Here is a 15241-nt window from a genome sequence, read left to right as displayed (position 1 = left end):
CGGCTCCCGCGCCCAGTAGCCTCGCCCGACCCGGAGCTCGGGCCAATCGGCGCCCAGGATCCGCCCTGTCGCTGCGCTGTCCAATCGGAATGCGGGCACCTCCCCAGGCACCCTGCGGTCTGTCACCAATAGGCAGTGAGGGCCGGCCCAAGCACGCCACGCCCCTCTCGGGACGATTGAGACTTCGGATTGGCCAATTAGTCTGCTGCGTGGGCGCTGCTTCGTCTCTTATTGGCACATCGGTCGCAGGGCGCCCGGCGTTCATTGGAGGAAGAGGTTGCGAGGGGCGGGAAGGCGCTAGGAAGCGTGTGGAGCGCGCGAGGTGAGATTGTAGAGTGGTCGTCTGGACGGGGCGGGGGTGGACTTTGAGGCGGCCTTGGGCTTCGTGAGCCCCGGGGAGCGGACGGGGTCAAATTCGGCCCCTGTGTGGCCCTCCTGCGGGGCTCTCCAGGGGGCGGAGTCCTGCGTCATCGACGCCCCTGAGCCGCGGGAGGGCGGGAGAGAGGGCCCTCGCGGGGCCCTGGTGGTGGAAGGGAGCTCGGGGCCGGTGCAGCGCAGGCTGGCGAGCCAGGGTGAGAAGGGAGCGGCCGGCCCTTGGGGCCGCCAGCTCGCAGGGTTTGGAGGAGGCCGCCCAGCTGCGGGGCCAGTTCGGGCCGTGGCAGCAGGCCAGGGGCCCTGGGGTGAACGGTGAACCGGGTTTTAGAGGAGGGAGAGGGTAGGGTCAAGGGTGGCAGGTGGACGACCACGGGGATGCAGCGCTGAGTGGGAAGAGCAGGTGTGCGTGGGTGGCAGGTTGCATCTGCGGGACGCCCTGGTCCATGAGGACGGCCAAGTCAGGGGTCTGCTGGACACCCGGGTGTGGGGGAGGCACTGCGGAGTGGGGAGAGCTCAAAGCTACAGGGGCTGAAAAGAGAAGAGGTTCCCAGACGAATAAGAGGGTCCTGAGAAGGGAGGGGGCCCAGTAGTCTGGGCTGGGCAGCTCTGGAGAAACCACAGTGGTGGCCCAGGTGTGAGAGGACCTGTGTGGCCACCCAAGGTCCGGGTGAAACCCAGCAGCCTAGGGTGAAGGAGTGCTCATTGCTGCCCTCTTCTGGGGGGGAGCCAGAAAACATGCCCAGCCTTGAGAGTGGGCTGTTCCCAATGCAGCTGGACACCCCCAGGCCGGTTAGCCTATGGAGACCAGAGGGTGGAGACCAAATGGTTCTGCTGGCTGGGCAAACCCACGGGTTGCGGGGCCCTGGAGCCTTGTGCTTGGGCAGGAGACTAGCCCCCAGGCGCCCAGCTCCTTCCACCCAGAAGCTGCCTCCAGGGTCCCACAAGCACATGGCAGTGGTTCCCTGCCCTGCTGCAGCTGATGCTGCAATTTGGCCTTTTCTGGGCATCTTGCCCATCGCCCCTGCCAGCCCTGTCTCCCTGACCAGACTGTGTGAAGCAGAGAGTGCTGGTGCCTAGTTCTGGAAGTCTCAAAAACAACCTGATAGTGTCTACGTCAGTACGGTATCCCAGGCACTGAAGGCAAAGCCCACAGTGTGCCACCTCCTCTTGGCCTTGCGAGCCCCCAGGGCGCCAGGCCTTGCTGCTGGACGCTGACCCCAGATCCGGCCTGAGTGGCTGCCGGCCTGGGCATCCCTTACCTGCTTCACTTCTTGGTGGGCCACGCTGGAACACCGGGTGACTTGCCGAGGTAGCCAGCAGCGTTGGGCTCCCACAGAATTGCGTGCTCGGGCCATGGGAGGGGCCCTTCCACCAGGGGGCCACCACAGGCTTGCCTGGTGAGGGTTGAGGGCTGCGGGCCACAGCCTCCATTGTTCTCTGCCGAAGCAGCCTAGTGGTCACAGACATTCCGACTTCCTGTCCTTCAATATTCTCCACTCCCTTTTTCCACTCTTTCCAGATGGAGTCCCATGGAGACACACTTCAGGAACTTTAAACTGAAGGATGTAAAACCCACTTCATTTGAGTGAGCCCAGTGCACACAGGTCCCCAGCGTCGCCCCAGAGCAGTGGGTCAGGGCAGGGTACTCACCTGGACCCCGGGCCCGGCGAGGGTGAGGCTGGGACAGGTGCTCCTTTCTCTTCTTCTGCAGAGGATGAAATGGGCTGACCGTCAGAATGCAGGGGGCTGGGGGATTTCTTCAAATGCATGTGTGTGTGGGCGTTGAGTCCAAGGTTTCTGAGTTAATTGGCCTGCAGAAGGGTTGCCCTAGACTTATCAGCGGTGTTCCTGGTACAGTGAAGTCTCTCCAACCTCTGGGCCGATGGTGAACCCCAGTCACAGAAGGGATCGCACACCCGGGCCACGGACACTCCTTTGCACTTGGCTCCTGGGCTCGGAGTGACAGCAAGTGTGTTGGAATCACTGTCCCCGGGAGGTGATATCTGTCTTTCTGGTCACCCTGCTGAAGATAATGGATTTAGATCAGTTGGACCTGAATCCCAGAATTATTGCTGCAGTGAAGAAAGGTATGTTTACTGATACTTATACAAAATGATGATGGAAAAGTACGAACGTGCACACCATGCTCCATACAGGACGTGTTTACAAGCTTGTCTATCCAGGCTCGAGGACCCTCCCTTTGCTTACTCCTTCCCAAGACGATTGATCCCAGTCAGAGCGTTGAGACTGGAATGTGCTGCAGGCTTTTCAGTGTGTGTGTGTGTGTGTGTTTAAATGAAAGAACTTTTTTTAAATTAATGTTAACATGAATTTCCAACATCCTGATGCTGGTTGAGCGCATGGTGGGAGCACTGAGTGCGCGTGGGGGCGAGTGCAGCAGTGGGGTGATGTCCTGCCCCTCCAGGCTTAGCTGTTGTTTCTTTCAGGGCATATCAGTAGTTTGGTTTAGTTTTTCCTTTTATCCAGTCTGACCATCCTTGTCTTTTAGCCAGAGTGTTCAGTGTGTATGGATTTAAGGTAATTGCTGATAAATTGGGCTTAGCTCTCCCTCGTTATGCTGAGCTGTTTGTCCTATTTCTTTTTCGTGGTTGTGGTTCTCTTTTTTTGGCTGCTTCTGGATTGGTTGGATATATTTTTAGCATTTTTTTTTGTTTTTCCTTGTTTGAAAGTAATAGTCTTATCTAAGCTCAAAATTAGTTTATTCACTCTCCTCCCAAAACACCAGCCCCTCGGGCACATTACCCCGTCACCCTCCCTCCCAGGTGCTTTAGCCCCTCTCTCCTCTTGTTGCCCCCCGTCCCGCGTTCCCAGCCCCTTGGTTCAGTAGGCGTCAGATGGGTCCCTTCGCAGCCCCTTCCCCGGGTGTGGCTCCCCTACACTCACCCGCGCCCTGGTCTCCGTCTCTGGCTTGTGTACACGCAGGCCTTTCTTGAGGGGTGTGTTCAGGGACAGACCCGGGCAGAGGCCCCCTATGTGCCTGTCTTCTGCTGTAGCTGAGAGGGGGCTTCCCCCAGGCCCCTTCCCTTCTGTCCAGATGTCATCACATCCTGCCCAGGATTCCTGCAACTTCAGGGAGCAGGCTGATCCGGCCCTCCGCCCACCGTGTTCCCAGAGCTGGGAGGCCCCTGTTGTCACTGCTCTGCTGCTGTGTGCTACTGTGCTCGTCCTGTTACTTATTTGTGTAATTTCAGCCAAACTGAAATCAGTAAAGGAGGTTCTGCGTTTTTCTGGGCCAGACCTGCAGAGAGTGACCAGCCTCTCGGGCCCTGATGTGCAGTACTTGCTGAGAACAGCCTCCTCACACCTACGGGGGAGCAGCATGTCCACAGGTGCGGGTCCTGGGGTTTAGGGAGACCCCATGGCCGCTCTGCTGCTCCAGGCTGTGGGGCCGAGGTCACAGCGTCCAGAACAGGGGAGAGTGCAGGGCCATGGGGGCCTCGCTCAAGGGGTGGTTCCTGAGCCAGGGGAGAGGGCTGAGGGGCATGGGAGGCCGGGATGAGCCCAGAGCCCACGGGCCTGCAGCACTGGAGCTCCGCAACTGGAGGGACCTGTCCCGGGCTCCCTGCAGGACTGGGGCCCCCGTCCTCCTGCCAACTCATGCCCCCTCCCCGCCCCCAGCGCTCCACCTGTACCAGCAGAAGGAGCGGTTCCCTGAGCAGCACCAGCGCCTCAGCCTGGGCTGCCCCGTGCTGGACAGGCTCCTCCGCGGCGGGCTGCCCCTGGACGGCATCACCGAGCTGGCCGGCTGCAGCTCTGCCGGGAAGACCCAGCTGGCGCTGCAGCTCTGCCTGGCGGTGCAGTTCCCACAGCGCCACGGAGGCCTGGAGGCCGGTGAGTGGCCGCTGGCTTGGGAGGGCAGGTGGGGGCTGGGGGCCCCTGCCTGGCGCTGCTCCATCCAGGTGTTCGGAGGCTCCCCGGGGGGGTGGTCCGCTACAATTCCCGTCTCTCCGCGTCTGCTCTGTGGTTCCTGCTTCAGAAGGGTCGGGGGGAGGGGTGCCCCCGAGGAGCCCCCGCCGGCTGAGCGCAGGGTCCCGGGGCCGTGGACCTGGCCGCACCCCGACCCGCAGGCTCCCCCACACACCCGCGGGGCCGGAGCACACCGGATGTCGCGTTTCTCTTCCCAAGAAGGAGCCGAGGGCAGGGGGCTGGCCGGGCCAGGGTCTCAGGGGTCCCAGCATTTCCAAGGCGTCCTTAGATGTTAAAAACCATTTCATCGTGTGAGAACCAGAGTGGGCATGAGGCTCCTCGGGCCCTCTGAAACTTACATGCATCCTCACTGTTCCCTGCCCGCCAGGCCATCTGTCCCCAGACCTGGTGCGCAGGGTTCAGTGTGGGTCTCCTGGCCGGAAGTGGAGGCGCTCACACCAGAGGCAGGCATTGTGGAGGCCTGAGGGCAGGTACCCGGCACCTGGGTGGACCGATGTGACCTTGAAAGTGGGCATGCTGGGTTCACTCCCCAAAAGAGCTGCTGTGAAATGAGTCTTGCGCCTGCTCACAACTGGGATGGGGTCCCCCTGGATCGGTGTGTCTGGGGCTCCCGCCTCTGCCTTCTCAGGGGAGACAGGTGTGGTAGGACAGGCGGAGCCTCCATCCTGAAGCTCCTGAGCCTGGTCCTCTTACCCTACAGTGATCTGGGTGTGTCAGCCCAGTGGGGTCCCTGGGAACCCCAGTTTTCTCCTTGGACCGTGACTGGTGTAGTCACCCATTAGCGTCCGTGTTCTGTACACAGTGCGCCAGGCACACAGCAGGTGCTGACTCGCCGGGAGAAAGTAAGGGGCACCGCAGGGCCGGTCCTCAGAGCTGCTTGGGGCCTGGGCCCCCCACCCGCCGATGCCAGTGCCCTGACAACATCCCTTGGTAAAGCCTGGTCCCTCATGCCCCAGCTCGGGACCCTGCCTTTGTGCTCTCCCGATCCCAGCTCATGTGGCCGCCTCGTCCACAGCTGGTCTGGAGGGCCTCCCCCAACCCCCGTTACCACCATGCAACCCGGGGTCTCCCCTCTTGGTAACAGTCACCTCACATGGATTCCTGGCAACCCCTGCTGGTGACCTGGACTCCACCGGGAGACCGAGGCCATGCTCCCAGCTGTGCCTGCCTCCTCTGTGGACCTTCCCACACCTGTCATACGTGGGCAAGGACCCTGGGAATCCAGAGCCGGTGGACATGAGGCTGGGAGCCCCAGGCTCCCAAGTGACCAGTGAGGTCCTGGGCAGAAGAGCCAGCAGGGCGGGCAAGGACCAGTATCTGTTCGCAGAGATGCAGCCCTCGGCACGGGAGTGGGGCGTGAGGGAAGAGGAGAGCCAGGCCTGGGTGATGCCCCACAGTGGCCTGGCGGGAGGGAGGCCCCACGGCCACGGTGACCACGTTAAACGTTGGGTCCAATGCATGTTTTCTTGAGAAAGTGGCTTCCCTAAATCAGGTCTGAAAGCCCTAATTTTGACAATAATGGCCGAGTGGCTTCGGAGTTAGTTTGAATCCTGCACTTAAGAAAATGTGGAGCTGGGCCAGGGCCACCTTCCCACCAGCTTCTCAAAGCCATCTCAGCAACAGCGCAGGCCCCCTGCTGGCTGGGGGCAGCGTGGCGAGTGCCCCGCACACCTCCCCTAATGAGATGTGGGGGTGAGGGTCATCGAGCAGGCGGAGGGGCTTGGCGGACCACGCATGCGGAGGCAGGCTCAGTTCTGAACCTTCCGTCCAGCCCCCTCCCCCGGGATGTGGAGAACAGGGTGACTCAGGGCTGCCCTGGCGGCATGACAAGGGGTGTTCCCCAGGCAGCACTGCCCCCAGGAAAGACCTGGAACGCGCCAAGAAGGTTTAGGAAGGGCTGGGGGTCACGAGCTCACCACCGACAGGGTCAGGCACGGTGGGGGGTGGTCTCGTCTCCTCTTCACCAAGGTTGAAATTGCGTTGAAACAGAATTAGATCAAAGTGAAAGGCCCACTCCCAGCAGGACACGCAGACGCAGCGTGGGCGCTGCTGTCTCTTCGTGTCCCCCCGCTCCCAGGGCCGGGCAGTGACCGGAACAGGACTTCAGCGTGGCCCTGCGAGTCCGGGGCTCAGCCAGATCACTGGTCTTTCTTCTTCTTTTAAAATTGAGACATAATTCACATACCATAAAATTCATTCAAGTCTACGGTTCATCGGTTTTCAGTACATTCGCAAAGCTTGCAGCCATCACTACGATCTAATTCTGGAACATTTTTTTCACCCAGAAAGGAAACTGTCCCCATTAAGCAGTCACTCCCCATTCTCCCTCCCCAGCCCCGAGCAGCCCCCATCTGCTCTGGTCTCTGCACATTCGCCTGTTCTGGGCTTTTCAAATAGACGGAATCACATGACTTTCTGTGTCTCAGTGTAACGTTTTCAGGGTTCGTCCACATTGGAACACATGTCACTACTTCACTCCTTTTTATGACTGAGCAACATTCCACTGTGTGTATCGACCACAACTGAGTTACCCATTCCTCTGTTGACGGGCATCTGGGTCCTTCACACCTTTTGTTTACTGGTGGCTTTCGGTGACAGGACACCGAGGAGGATTGCTGGATCATATGGTAGCTGCATGTTTAGCTCTTTGAGGAACTTCCTGGCTGTCTTTGGCAGCGGCTGCGCCATCTTACTTCCTGTCAACAAGTGTAGGAGGGCCTAGTCCCTCCCCATCCCCACAGGCACTTGGCTTTTTGATGCTGGCCGTCCTGGTGGGTGTGAGGCTGTGTTCCCCTCATGACTGATGTGTTAAGCATCTCTGTGTGCTGTTGGCCATTTGGAGAAATGTCTGTTCAGATCTTTTGCCCATTGAAAAGCTTGGGTCGTCTTTTTGTGGTTGAGTTATAGGAGAGCTTTACACAATCTGGATGCTAGACTCTCATCAGATACATGATTTGCGGTGTTGCTTCCTTCTGAACGTTGTCTTTCATCATCTTGACGATGTTGTCCTCTGAAGCAGGAAGTTTTCGCTTTGCTGACGTCCTGTTCCCATCTCTCCTCACTTGTGCCTTTGCACCCATGTCTGCAACTCCGCTGCCTCATCCAAGGTCATGAAATGTACCCCTGTGTTTCCTTCTGAGAGTTTTACGGTTGGGCTCCTGCATCTGATCCGTTGTGACTTCATTTTCATACATGGTGTGAGGTTAGGGTCTAAGTCATTCTCTAGCATGTGGATGTCCAGTTGTTCCAGCACCATTTGTTGAAAAGACTACTCTTTCCCCACTGAATTGTCCTGGGGCCTTTGTTGACAGTCAGCTGCTGTGAACACTGCTTGTTGCAGATGCCCCTGGTCCTTTTAAGCTGCAGGACTCTGGGTCCATCTCCGGTGGGGGTTCCAGGTTCCTGGTGACGTGTCATCTATTTTTTGTTTACTAGCTTTTCCAGGGGCAGCAGTTACCCTTGTAGCCCAGAATCACAGGAGGAGCTTTGATGGTGGAACTGAGGAAACATCTGCCCAACAGAGCCTCGGAGGGGCAGCTCCCTACGTCTGCGGGAGGGGCATTTCCAAAAGTCAGGAGGCCCTGATACTCCACTTCTTCCACCTGAGACAGCCCGGGGGCAGACCCACAGGGTGACATCCTGTTGGCGAGGGGGCTGTGGTGGGAGGCCCGCACCAGCCAGCCTCCATCCTTGTCGGAGGGCAGGCCCCGCGAGGGGCGGCGTTAGAAAGGAAGGAGGCCTCACAGCTTGCTCACCACACTCTGGCTTCGCAGGGGCCGTGTACGTCTGCACGGAGGACGCCTTCCCCAGCCGGCGTCTTCAGCAGCTCATCGCTCAGCAGCAGCGCCTGCGGGCAGACGTCCCCGAGCACGTGGTCGAGAAGATCAAGTTTGGCAACCAGATCTTCATTGAGCACGCAGCCGACGTGGTGAGTATCTGCGGAAAGTCGGCCCGGTGTGACACGCGCACATGCAGTTGGTCTGCAGGAATCACGGCCTGGTGGACACGAGCCCCCGTTCTGTCAGCAGTACTCCAACCTGAACCTCAGGTTGAACTGGGCAACCTGTATTTCTGTCAGCCTCCCCCAGAAGGAAACAGGAACGTGACACGCCACCTCCTGCCCGAACAAGCCCCTCCGTCCCCTAGAAAAGGCGGCAACAGGCGAGGGCTCACCCCGTCACAGAGGTGACCACTGCCCAGAGGAGGACAGGACCTGCTGTCCAGGTCACTGCCCAGAAGGAGTGGTCCTGTGGGTGTGACCGCTGCCTCTGGTGGGGGTGAAGTCTGTTGTCGAGGTGCTGGGGCCCCCACCTGGCCAGGCCCAGTGGGCACCCAGCCCGGACCAGCCCATCAGACAACAGCGCGACTGGCCTGGCTGAGCCTCTGGGGCGACACACCTGGAAGCTGCTCCCAAGTCACATGCCCTCCCCGTGGACAGGTAGTGGGGGCAGTAGCCCTCGGGGAGGGGGCAGGAGGCAGGCAGGCACAGGGGAAGCGGTCAGCTGAGGTCGCTGTTGGGTGGGGGGCCAAGTAAGGAAGGCAGGGCCCTCAGAGGGGAGATGGGACACAGAGGACAGGCCAGTGCACCGAAAGTAAGTCTGTGAAGCTCCCCTCCCCGGGACCTCCCCCAGCTTAAGAACTGTTACGAAAAGAATTTCAAGTAAAGAATAAGATTATAAACTTTTAATTTTAAAAAATTTTACAATAAAATACATGATCACACATAGCACGCAGAAGAACACGACGAGCAGTGGCCCAGGCAGCAGCCCCTCCTGGGAGGCAGCAGCGCCGGCCCAGCCCGCCGCTAGGGGCCAGCGTGGCTGTGGCTTTGCGAGCGAGTGCGTCCTGACAGCAGTGTGGCTGCTGGTATGATGGTGCGCAGGGTGCGGGGACACAGGAGGAGACGCTTAGTTAGGGGTGTGGGCTCCCCGCCCCAGGCCCTCCAGCCTCGGCGACCATTCCCGGCTGTCACAGGGCCGCTCTGGACGCAGTGGGCAGCTCTGTCCTGGGTTTTCCAGGGCAGGGCGCAGCTTCACTGCAAAGGAAGGCAGTGGGTCAGGGCCAGGCCTGCCAAGTCCCGGTAGTGCCATTTCCAAGTTTTGTTCTGGAAACGGCTCGTAGGGAGGTGGCCCCCACCCTCCTGCTGATGTCTGCCTAGAAGTGGGGGGGCTGCTAGGGGAGGAGGGAGGTGCAGACCTCAGCCTGCTGCTTCTGCACAAACGAGCCCCCCCAGGGCCTTGGTCCCCCTTCCACCTCCTGGGGCCCAGGGTCTCCGCACTGGGCCCCTCTCGGAGTCCCAGCCCTGCAAGTGGGCATGGCTACCACTGGCCTGGCCCCTGCTGTCCCTGGCCGCCCGCCTGCGTGGCTGGGGGCACTCACATTAAGGCTGGCGTCCTCCAGGCCACTGCTGCCGCTGTCGTTCTCCACAGAGAGAGGCTCCACTGGAGACGCCCTGCAGATTTAAGCACAGAACTGAACTTTATTCCAGGTCAAGGAAGCAGGCACTCAACAGCCCCTAAGAGTGCTGGATGGGATGGCCAGTGTCTGGCCGCTGGGCACCTGAGGGCCCTCTGCCCTGCCCCCTGGGGAGCCCAGCCATTCTGCCCCCCAGCTAGGCCTGGGCTCCCTGAGAACAGCACTTAGGGCATTGGTAGATGGGCAGGGCTGGCCCAGGGATGCCTGCAGCCCCCACCCCGGACCCTGCTTGGTGTCCTAGGATACAGCCCAGGTCGTCTCAGTGGGCATGACCCCGGATGCAGGACGGACTCCGATCTCCATGTGTCCCTCCGCTGGGTGGGGGTGACAGGCCAGCCCTGGCAATGCGGCTGAGTCCAGCTGGTCAGACCCAGTCACTGATGGCCCCAAGGGGGAGCGGGGTCAGACTGCCAGGGACTTGGGACATGAGGATGGGAGGGGCCCTCTGGCGCTGGCAGTGACAGCCACCTCCCCTGGCCTCCAGGACACCCTGCTGGGCTGCATGAGGAAGAGGGTGCCAGTGCTGCTGTCGCGGGGCATGGCCCGCCTGGTGGTCGTGGACTCTGTGGCAGCCCCGTTCCGCTGTGAGTTTGACGGTGCGGCTTCGGCCCACAGGGCCCAGTGTCTGCAAGTGCTGGGAGCTGAGCTGCGCCGGCTGAGCTGCACCTTCCGGAGCCCCATACTGTGCATTAACCAGGTGGGCCGGCCAACACCCCCTCCACCCCGCCCCGTGCTCAGGATGGGGGTTTGGGGCAGAGCCAGCAGAGCTGACCCTGATCCGGCCCTTCCAGGTGACGGAGGCCACAGAGGAGCAGGGAGCGGCTGCCGGGCTGCCTGGGTGAGTGGGGCTGCCCACGGGCAGGAAGGAGGGCAGCATCGGGGCCTCCGTGGTCTCGAAGGTAACAGTGGGGCCTGTTTTCTGTCTCAGTGCCAGGGGAGAGCGGGTGTGTCCAGCCCTTGGGATAACCTGGTCCAACCAGCTCCTGATGCGGCTGATGGTCGACCGTCAGCGCCCTGAAGAGGCTGTCCTGGCCCCACCCAGCCGCACCTTGAGGGTGGTCTTCGCCCCCCACCTGCCGCCCTCGTCCTGTTCCTACACAGTCACCTCCATGGGTGTGCGAGGGACGCCTGGGACCAAGTCCTGCTGACGTGGGGACTACAGATGACCAGCCACATCCCAAGAAAACCTACCAGCCCACTCAGCGTGCCCATCACCGCGTTAGGGTCTCCTCATCCCACGCCACCCCACCTGGGGGCTGCTCCTCCCTCTGGTTTCGAGATGCGCCCGGCTCTTAGGCCACGAACCCATGCCCCCACTGCTGCGCTGGCTGCTCTGGTGTCTCCACAATGAGTTCCTGGAACATCCAGCCTCTCAAAGAGCAGTTTTCTCCATCCTGTGCCTGGGATTGGGGCCCACAGCCTTCTCGGGCCCACGTCCCTGCCCAACAAGCTCTCCACCTCGCCCCCACAGGCTCCTCCCTTCTTCCCGTCTGGTGCCTCTGTCCAAAAGCTCCCAACACCAACACCTTGGGCCACAGTGGGCCAAGGTCAGATGCGCCCCCACTGACATCCTCACCCCCTTGTCGGGGTGTAGCTCCTGGCCCCCAGCACACATCCCATGGCCAAACTTTGGTTTGGCACAGGGTGGAGAGAACACACCTGCAGGATGCAGGGTCCAGGGGAGGAGATGGGGGTGGGGTAAAGCTGTTACTTCTGCGTTTGCCTCTGCCACCAGCCACAGCTGGAGGAAGGAGGAAGGTGGCTTGGCCCACCTGCTAGGAAACCCGTTCTGGGCGAACGAGAACCTTATTCTGAAAAGAGCACATCCCGGTGTCTCCTCAGTGCCTCCTCCAAGCCTGGCCTTAGTGGCTAAGACAGCCATCAGCCCTGGCCTGGGGGGCGTCCATGCCAACAAGGCCACCTGCAGAGACCAGCACCCCTACCTGGCCAGGGGCTTACTGCATAGGAAGCCAGATCTCCTGTCAGCACAGGGTCCAGCCACATCTGGCTACAAACTCCAGAATCTGAACATCTGCTCTAGGAAACGTGAGGCTCAGAGATCACAGAGGGACATGACTGCCCAGGGCAGGCAGGGCTGCGTCCGTTTTCACCCCGACCATCGCCATGTCTGCACATCTCCACCTGTTGCCCGGCCCAGAGCAGGCCCTGGACAGATAAACATGTGAAGTGAAGGTGCCTGCTCTCTGCAGGCGCTGCCCCAAATACATCATCCAGGTGGACACCTGTCCTCGTCAACAGCCCTTGGAGACGGCACTGTTACTACGGCTCTCAGCCTTGACCTGGCCGTCCTCCCGCAGCCCATAAGCCGGTGATGACCCCAGATCACCCGGGGCCAGCGCTGGAGGTGGGGCTGTAAATCCCTGTCACCAGGCAGACTGCACATTTTTCTAGGGCACGATGATCCATTTACAACTTCCATTGTGTTTCCAGAGTAGTCTGTGGCCCTAAAAAGATTGAGTGGCTAGTTCTTAAATAGGAAAAAGTTCTTTGAGGGTTGGAGTTTTACAAAGAGCCTTTTTGCAAAAGTACAGGGACATTACAACAAGAAATAAAACACTTTATTTTTGTAATTAAATACAAACAGTCCTGAATGATTTCCTAGGCAAGTCACACCAACAACGAGAAAAGAAAACTATGGCTCCCAGACAGAAGGTCCATTCAGCGGCCGACCCGCGCCCCAGCCCAGCAGGAGCCCGCCCGCACTCAGCCCGCATCCGGCTGCCGGCGTTCCCGGGAGCCCACCCACCACAGGCCACGGGACCCGGGCTGTGCGGCTTTCTGTGTTTCAGGAACACCAACAACCCCCTCCACCAGGGCACCCCGGGGACAGTCCAGGGGGCCTCACAGACCTGTGACCAGCCCCCCGACACCCCGCAGCACTGGGGAACCAACTCAAGATGGAGTTTGTGTCTATGTAACGGCCCAGTTCCACGGAGGCCGCGTCTGCAGGACTACACTCACCCAGCTGGTCTGAACGTCACCTCTGTTGACGCTATCAAGTGTCGCCTTAAGTTTCCAGAAGCCCTGTGAGTGTGCGGTTCACTGCCCCAAAAAGTGCAAATATAAACAGAAGTCACCTCATAGCTATGTGACATGTCTTCTCCAAGAACATTCTAGAAAGCTGTGACAGCGAGAGGGCCAGTCCACTGCAGACCAACCCACGCATCCTTGGCAGCACTTGCACTTTATAACGTGACTTCTAATTCCATGACATTCTTAGCAGCAAGTAACAGTTTTTTAAGTTCCAGAAAATAACTCTGTACCTGTCCAACGTTGTAAACACACAGCCCGAGTGCTCTGTCCCCCGGGCCCTCCTGCTTGCACTCGGGGAGGCAGGGCCTGCAGGCCCCGCCAGCTCTCCACCTCTGTCATCTTCCCAGGGGAGTCTGTCTAACCCGAGAGAAACAATGCAGACTCGGGCACTGGCTCCCTCACCACGAAAGGAAAACACAGAAGGGACGGCTGGACCCCCCCCCTCCCCAAAAACGTGAAAATCCTGACCACCAGACTTGAAGCAGGTTATAGCCTGGCTTTTCTCTATTTTGAGTTCAAAAATCAAACTGCAGCTTCCCACGTAACACCCTCTCTGAACCGTGAAGGTTCTGCCGACCCGACTTCACTGGGTTTCTTCCCCCAAGCACCGTCTGCACACAGCCACGCAAAGGCGACCGCCGCCCTCAGCAGAAACCGGGGCCAGCGGGCGCAAGGCCGGGTCAGGTTCAACCAAGGCCCCTGCAGAGATGGTCTCTTTCCACCAACTGGGAACTTAAAATGAAATTCTGTTCTCACCCCTACATTTACTCTCTCTAAACGCCCTTTGTTTTTCCAGCAAGAACTGTCCCCAAGGGAAACTGAGTGGGCTCCAAACGGGCTGGGCCAGCTCTGGCTGGGGAGAGACCTCAAATGGCGCGCGAGGAGGCGGGACAGCTCCCTGGCCCCCTCTCCCGGCTACAATGTGACACACAGACCTGGTGCCCTGCCCTGCACCCGGGCCTGGCCACATGGCCCTGCTGCACCTCAGAGCAGACCTGAACGAACGAGCCGGTGCCCAGTCCACATGAGGACAGCTCCGCTTCCTGCCTTTCCCCAGGGGTTATCACAACCCATCAAATGTTCTTAAACACCTCCAGAGAACATTTAGAAAGTCAGGCCCTGATCCGCCAGAGGCTGCCAAGCGTAAGTGGAGTCAGAGTGGAGGAAAAGAAGCGCGGCCAGAGGAGGCAGGCCGTGGAAGCCACACACAAACCGGAACCACATGTGGGGGGCCCTGCACACGTCACAAACAAGCACATGTGCCCTCTGCCACGAGGTGACCCAGCATTAAACAAGTCTCAGCCTCACTGTTAACAACACCCTCAGCCCCAAGGACACAGGCAGTCCAAGGGCGCCCCTAGAGTGAGTCCCGGGGAGCACGCTCCCCAGCCCAGTGCGTTCGTGAGGGAAAGGTGGCCTTTGCTGTGACAGCACCTCTGCGCAAACACTAAAATAAGATCACCCTGGCAGCATTTCAGAAGGATACTCACAGCTTTCCAGACCCTCTTTCAAACCCAGACAGAGTGAATGTGGCTTTCTCAAGGTCAGCGTGGCTCTGCCCTGTGCACACGTGACATCGGGAATTACACTTCGGCATCTGTCAGGTAATTTCCCAACCTGCCAGCGAATCTTACACATTCCCTTAAGGAATAATGCCTCAGGGTTGATGAGAACAGTCCTGTCAGAACCCACCCTGTGTTACTTAACCCTACAAAGAAAAGCTTTTTAAGAAGCAAGCATGCATCTCCATGTGCTCCCCCCAACCCTGCAGTGTGCAGGGGCCAGGTGGGTGCCCAGAGTGTGTGGGGCGGGGGCGGCGGGAGCCCCACAAGCCCCACACCGCAGCACTGGGCTGAGCAGCAGACCCGGGAGGGATGAAGGCCTTCCCGCCAGCCTCTCGTGTCTCCCGTATTCCTCTAAATCCCAGGCATCACTGCCAAGGGCTGTTAGATTCTTATTCTCAAAGGATGCAGTTTAAAGCTCCAATCTTAATGTACAGCCTTAATACAGTATCACAATTTAAAGCAGATTTTGGTGCTGTGGCAAGTGTCCGTGAGCAGCGGCCGAATTCCGAGCGTGCTGCAGCCGGCTGCCGCGCCTGGCCAGGGTCACCGTCATGTTTCGGCAGCTCTCCGTCACTAGAACTGCAGGCCACCGAACACAGTTCGGGGCAGACATCCTGAGGCTGGTGGAGGTCAGTCACCACCCAGGAAAGGAAGCGCCCCTGGGGCCTTCCATGCAGAGAGGGGAGGGGACTGGCAAGCTGGGAGGGTCTGTCTGCTCCGTGAGCCCCAGGGGCTCAGTCTAGCTCTGCCTTGGCCCTCAGTGGGCCAGGTCAGTGCGGCTGGCACTCAGAGCTCGCCAGTCTGCCACACAATGATTTCGTTCC

General features: G+C 59.6%; 2 protein-coding genes across 12 annotated transcripts in view; one reads left to right on the top strand and one right to left on the bottom strand.

Moving 5' to 3' along the window:
- Positions 1-56: 56 nt before the first annotated feature.
- XRCC3 (X-ray repair cross complementing 3) lies at positions 57-12202 on the top strand. 4 transcript variants are annotated; one of them, XM_072963822.1, is made up of 8 exons: positions 57-322; positions 1895-2462; positions 3633-3725; positions 4015-4227; positions 8097-8251; positions 10283-10495; positions 10590-10636; positions 10727-12202. In XM_072963822.1, exons 2-8 carry the CDS (start codon positions 2408-2410, stop codon positions 10944-10946), a joined length of 996 nt encoding a protein of 331 aa, XP_072819923.1. In that variant the 5' UTR covers positions 57-322; positions 1895-2407; the 3' UTR covers positions 10947-12202. The 4 variants fall into 4 exon arrangements, with proteins under 4 accessions (XP_072819923.1, XP_072819922.1, XP_072819920.1 ...); XM_072963821.1 differs by having other exon boundaries at positions 59-322; positions 2233-2462; positions 3588-3725; XM_072963819.1 differs by having other exon boundaries at positions 59-322; positions 3588-3725.
- The window catches only part of KLC1 (kinesin light chain 1), a 51777-nt gene continuing 45527 nt past the window's right edge, over positions 8992-15241 (bottom strand). For 4 of the 8 annotated variants that reach the window (XM_072963802.1, XM_072963806.1, XM_072963808.1 and 1 more), the window contains 2 exons: positions 9703-9775; positions 8992-9358 (listed from right to left, as the gene is read on the bottom strand). In XM_072963802.1, the coding sequence (XP_072819903.1) occupies positions 9356-9358; positions 9703-9775 (76 nt within the window). In that variant the 3' untranslated portion in view covers positions 8992-9355. Of the gene's footprint in view, positions 9359-9702; positions 9776-12351; position 15241 lie in introns of those variants that run through there. The other 4 variants (XM_072963800.1, XM_072963804.1, XM_072963801.1 and 1 more) reach the window with 1 other exon arrangement.

This window comes from Vicugna pacos, chromosome 6 (assembly GCF_048564905.1).
Source record: "Vicugna pacos chromosome 6, VicPac4, whole genome shotgun sequence".
NCBI lineage: Eukaryota > Metazoa > Chordata > Mammalia > Artiodactyla > Camelidae > Vicugna > Vicugna pacos.
This window is presented reverse-complemented; position numbering and strand designations above follow the sequence as displayed.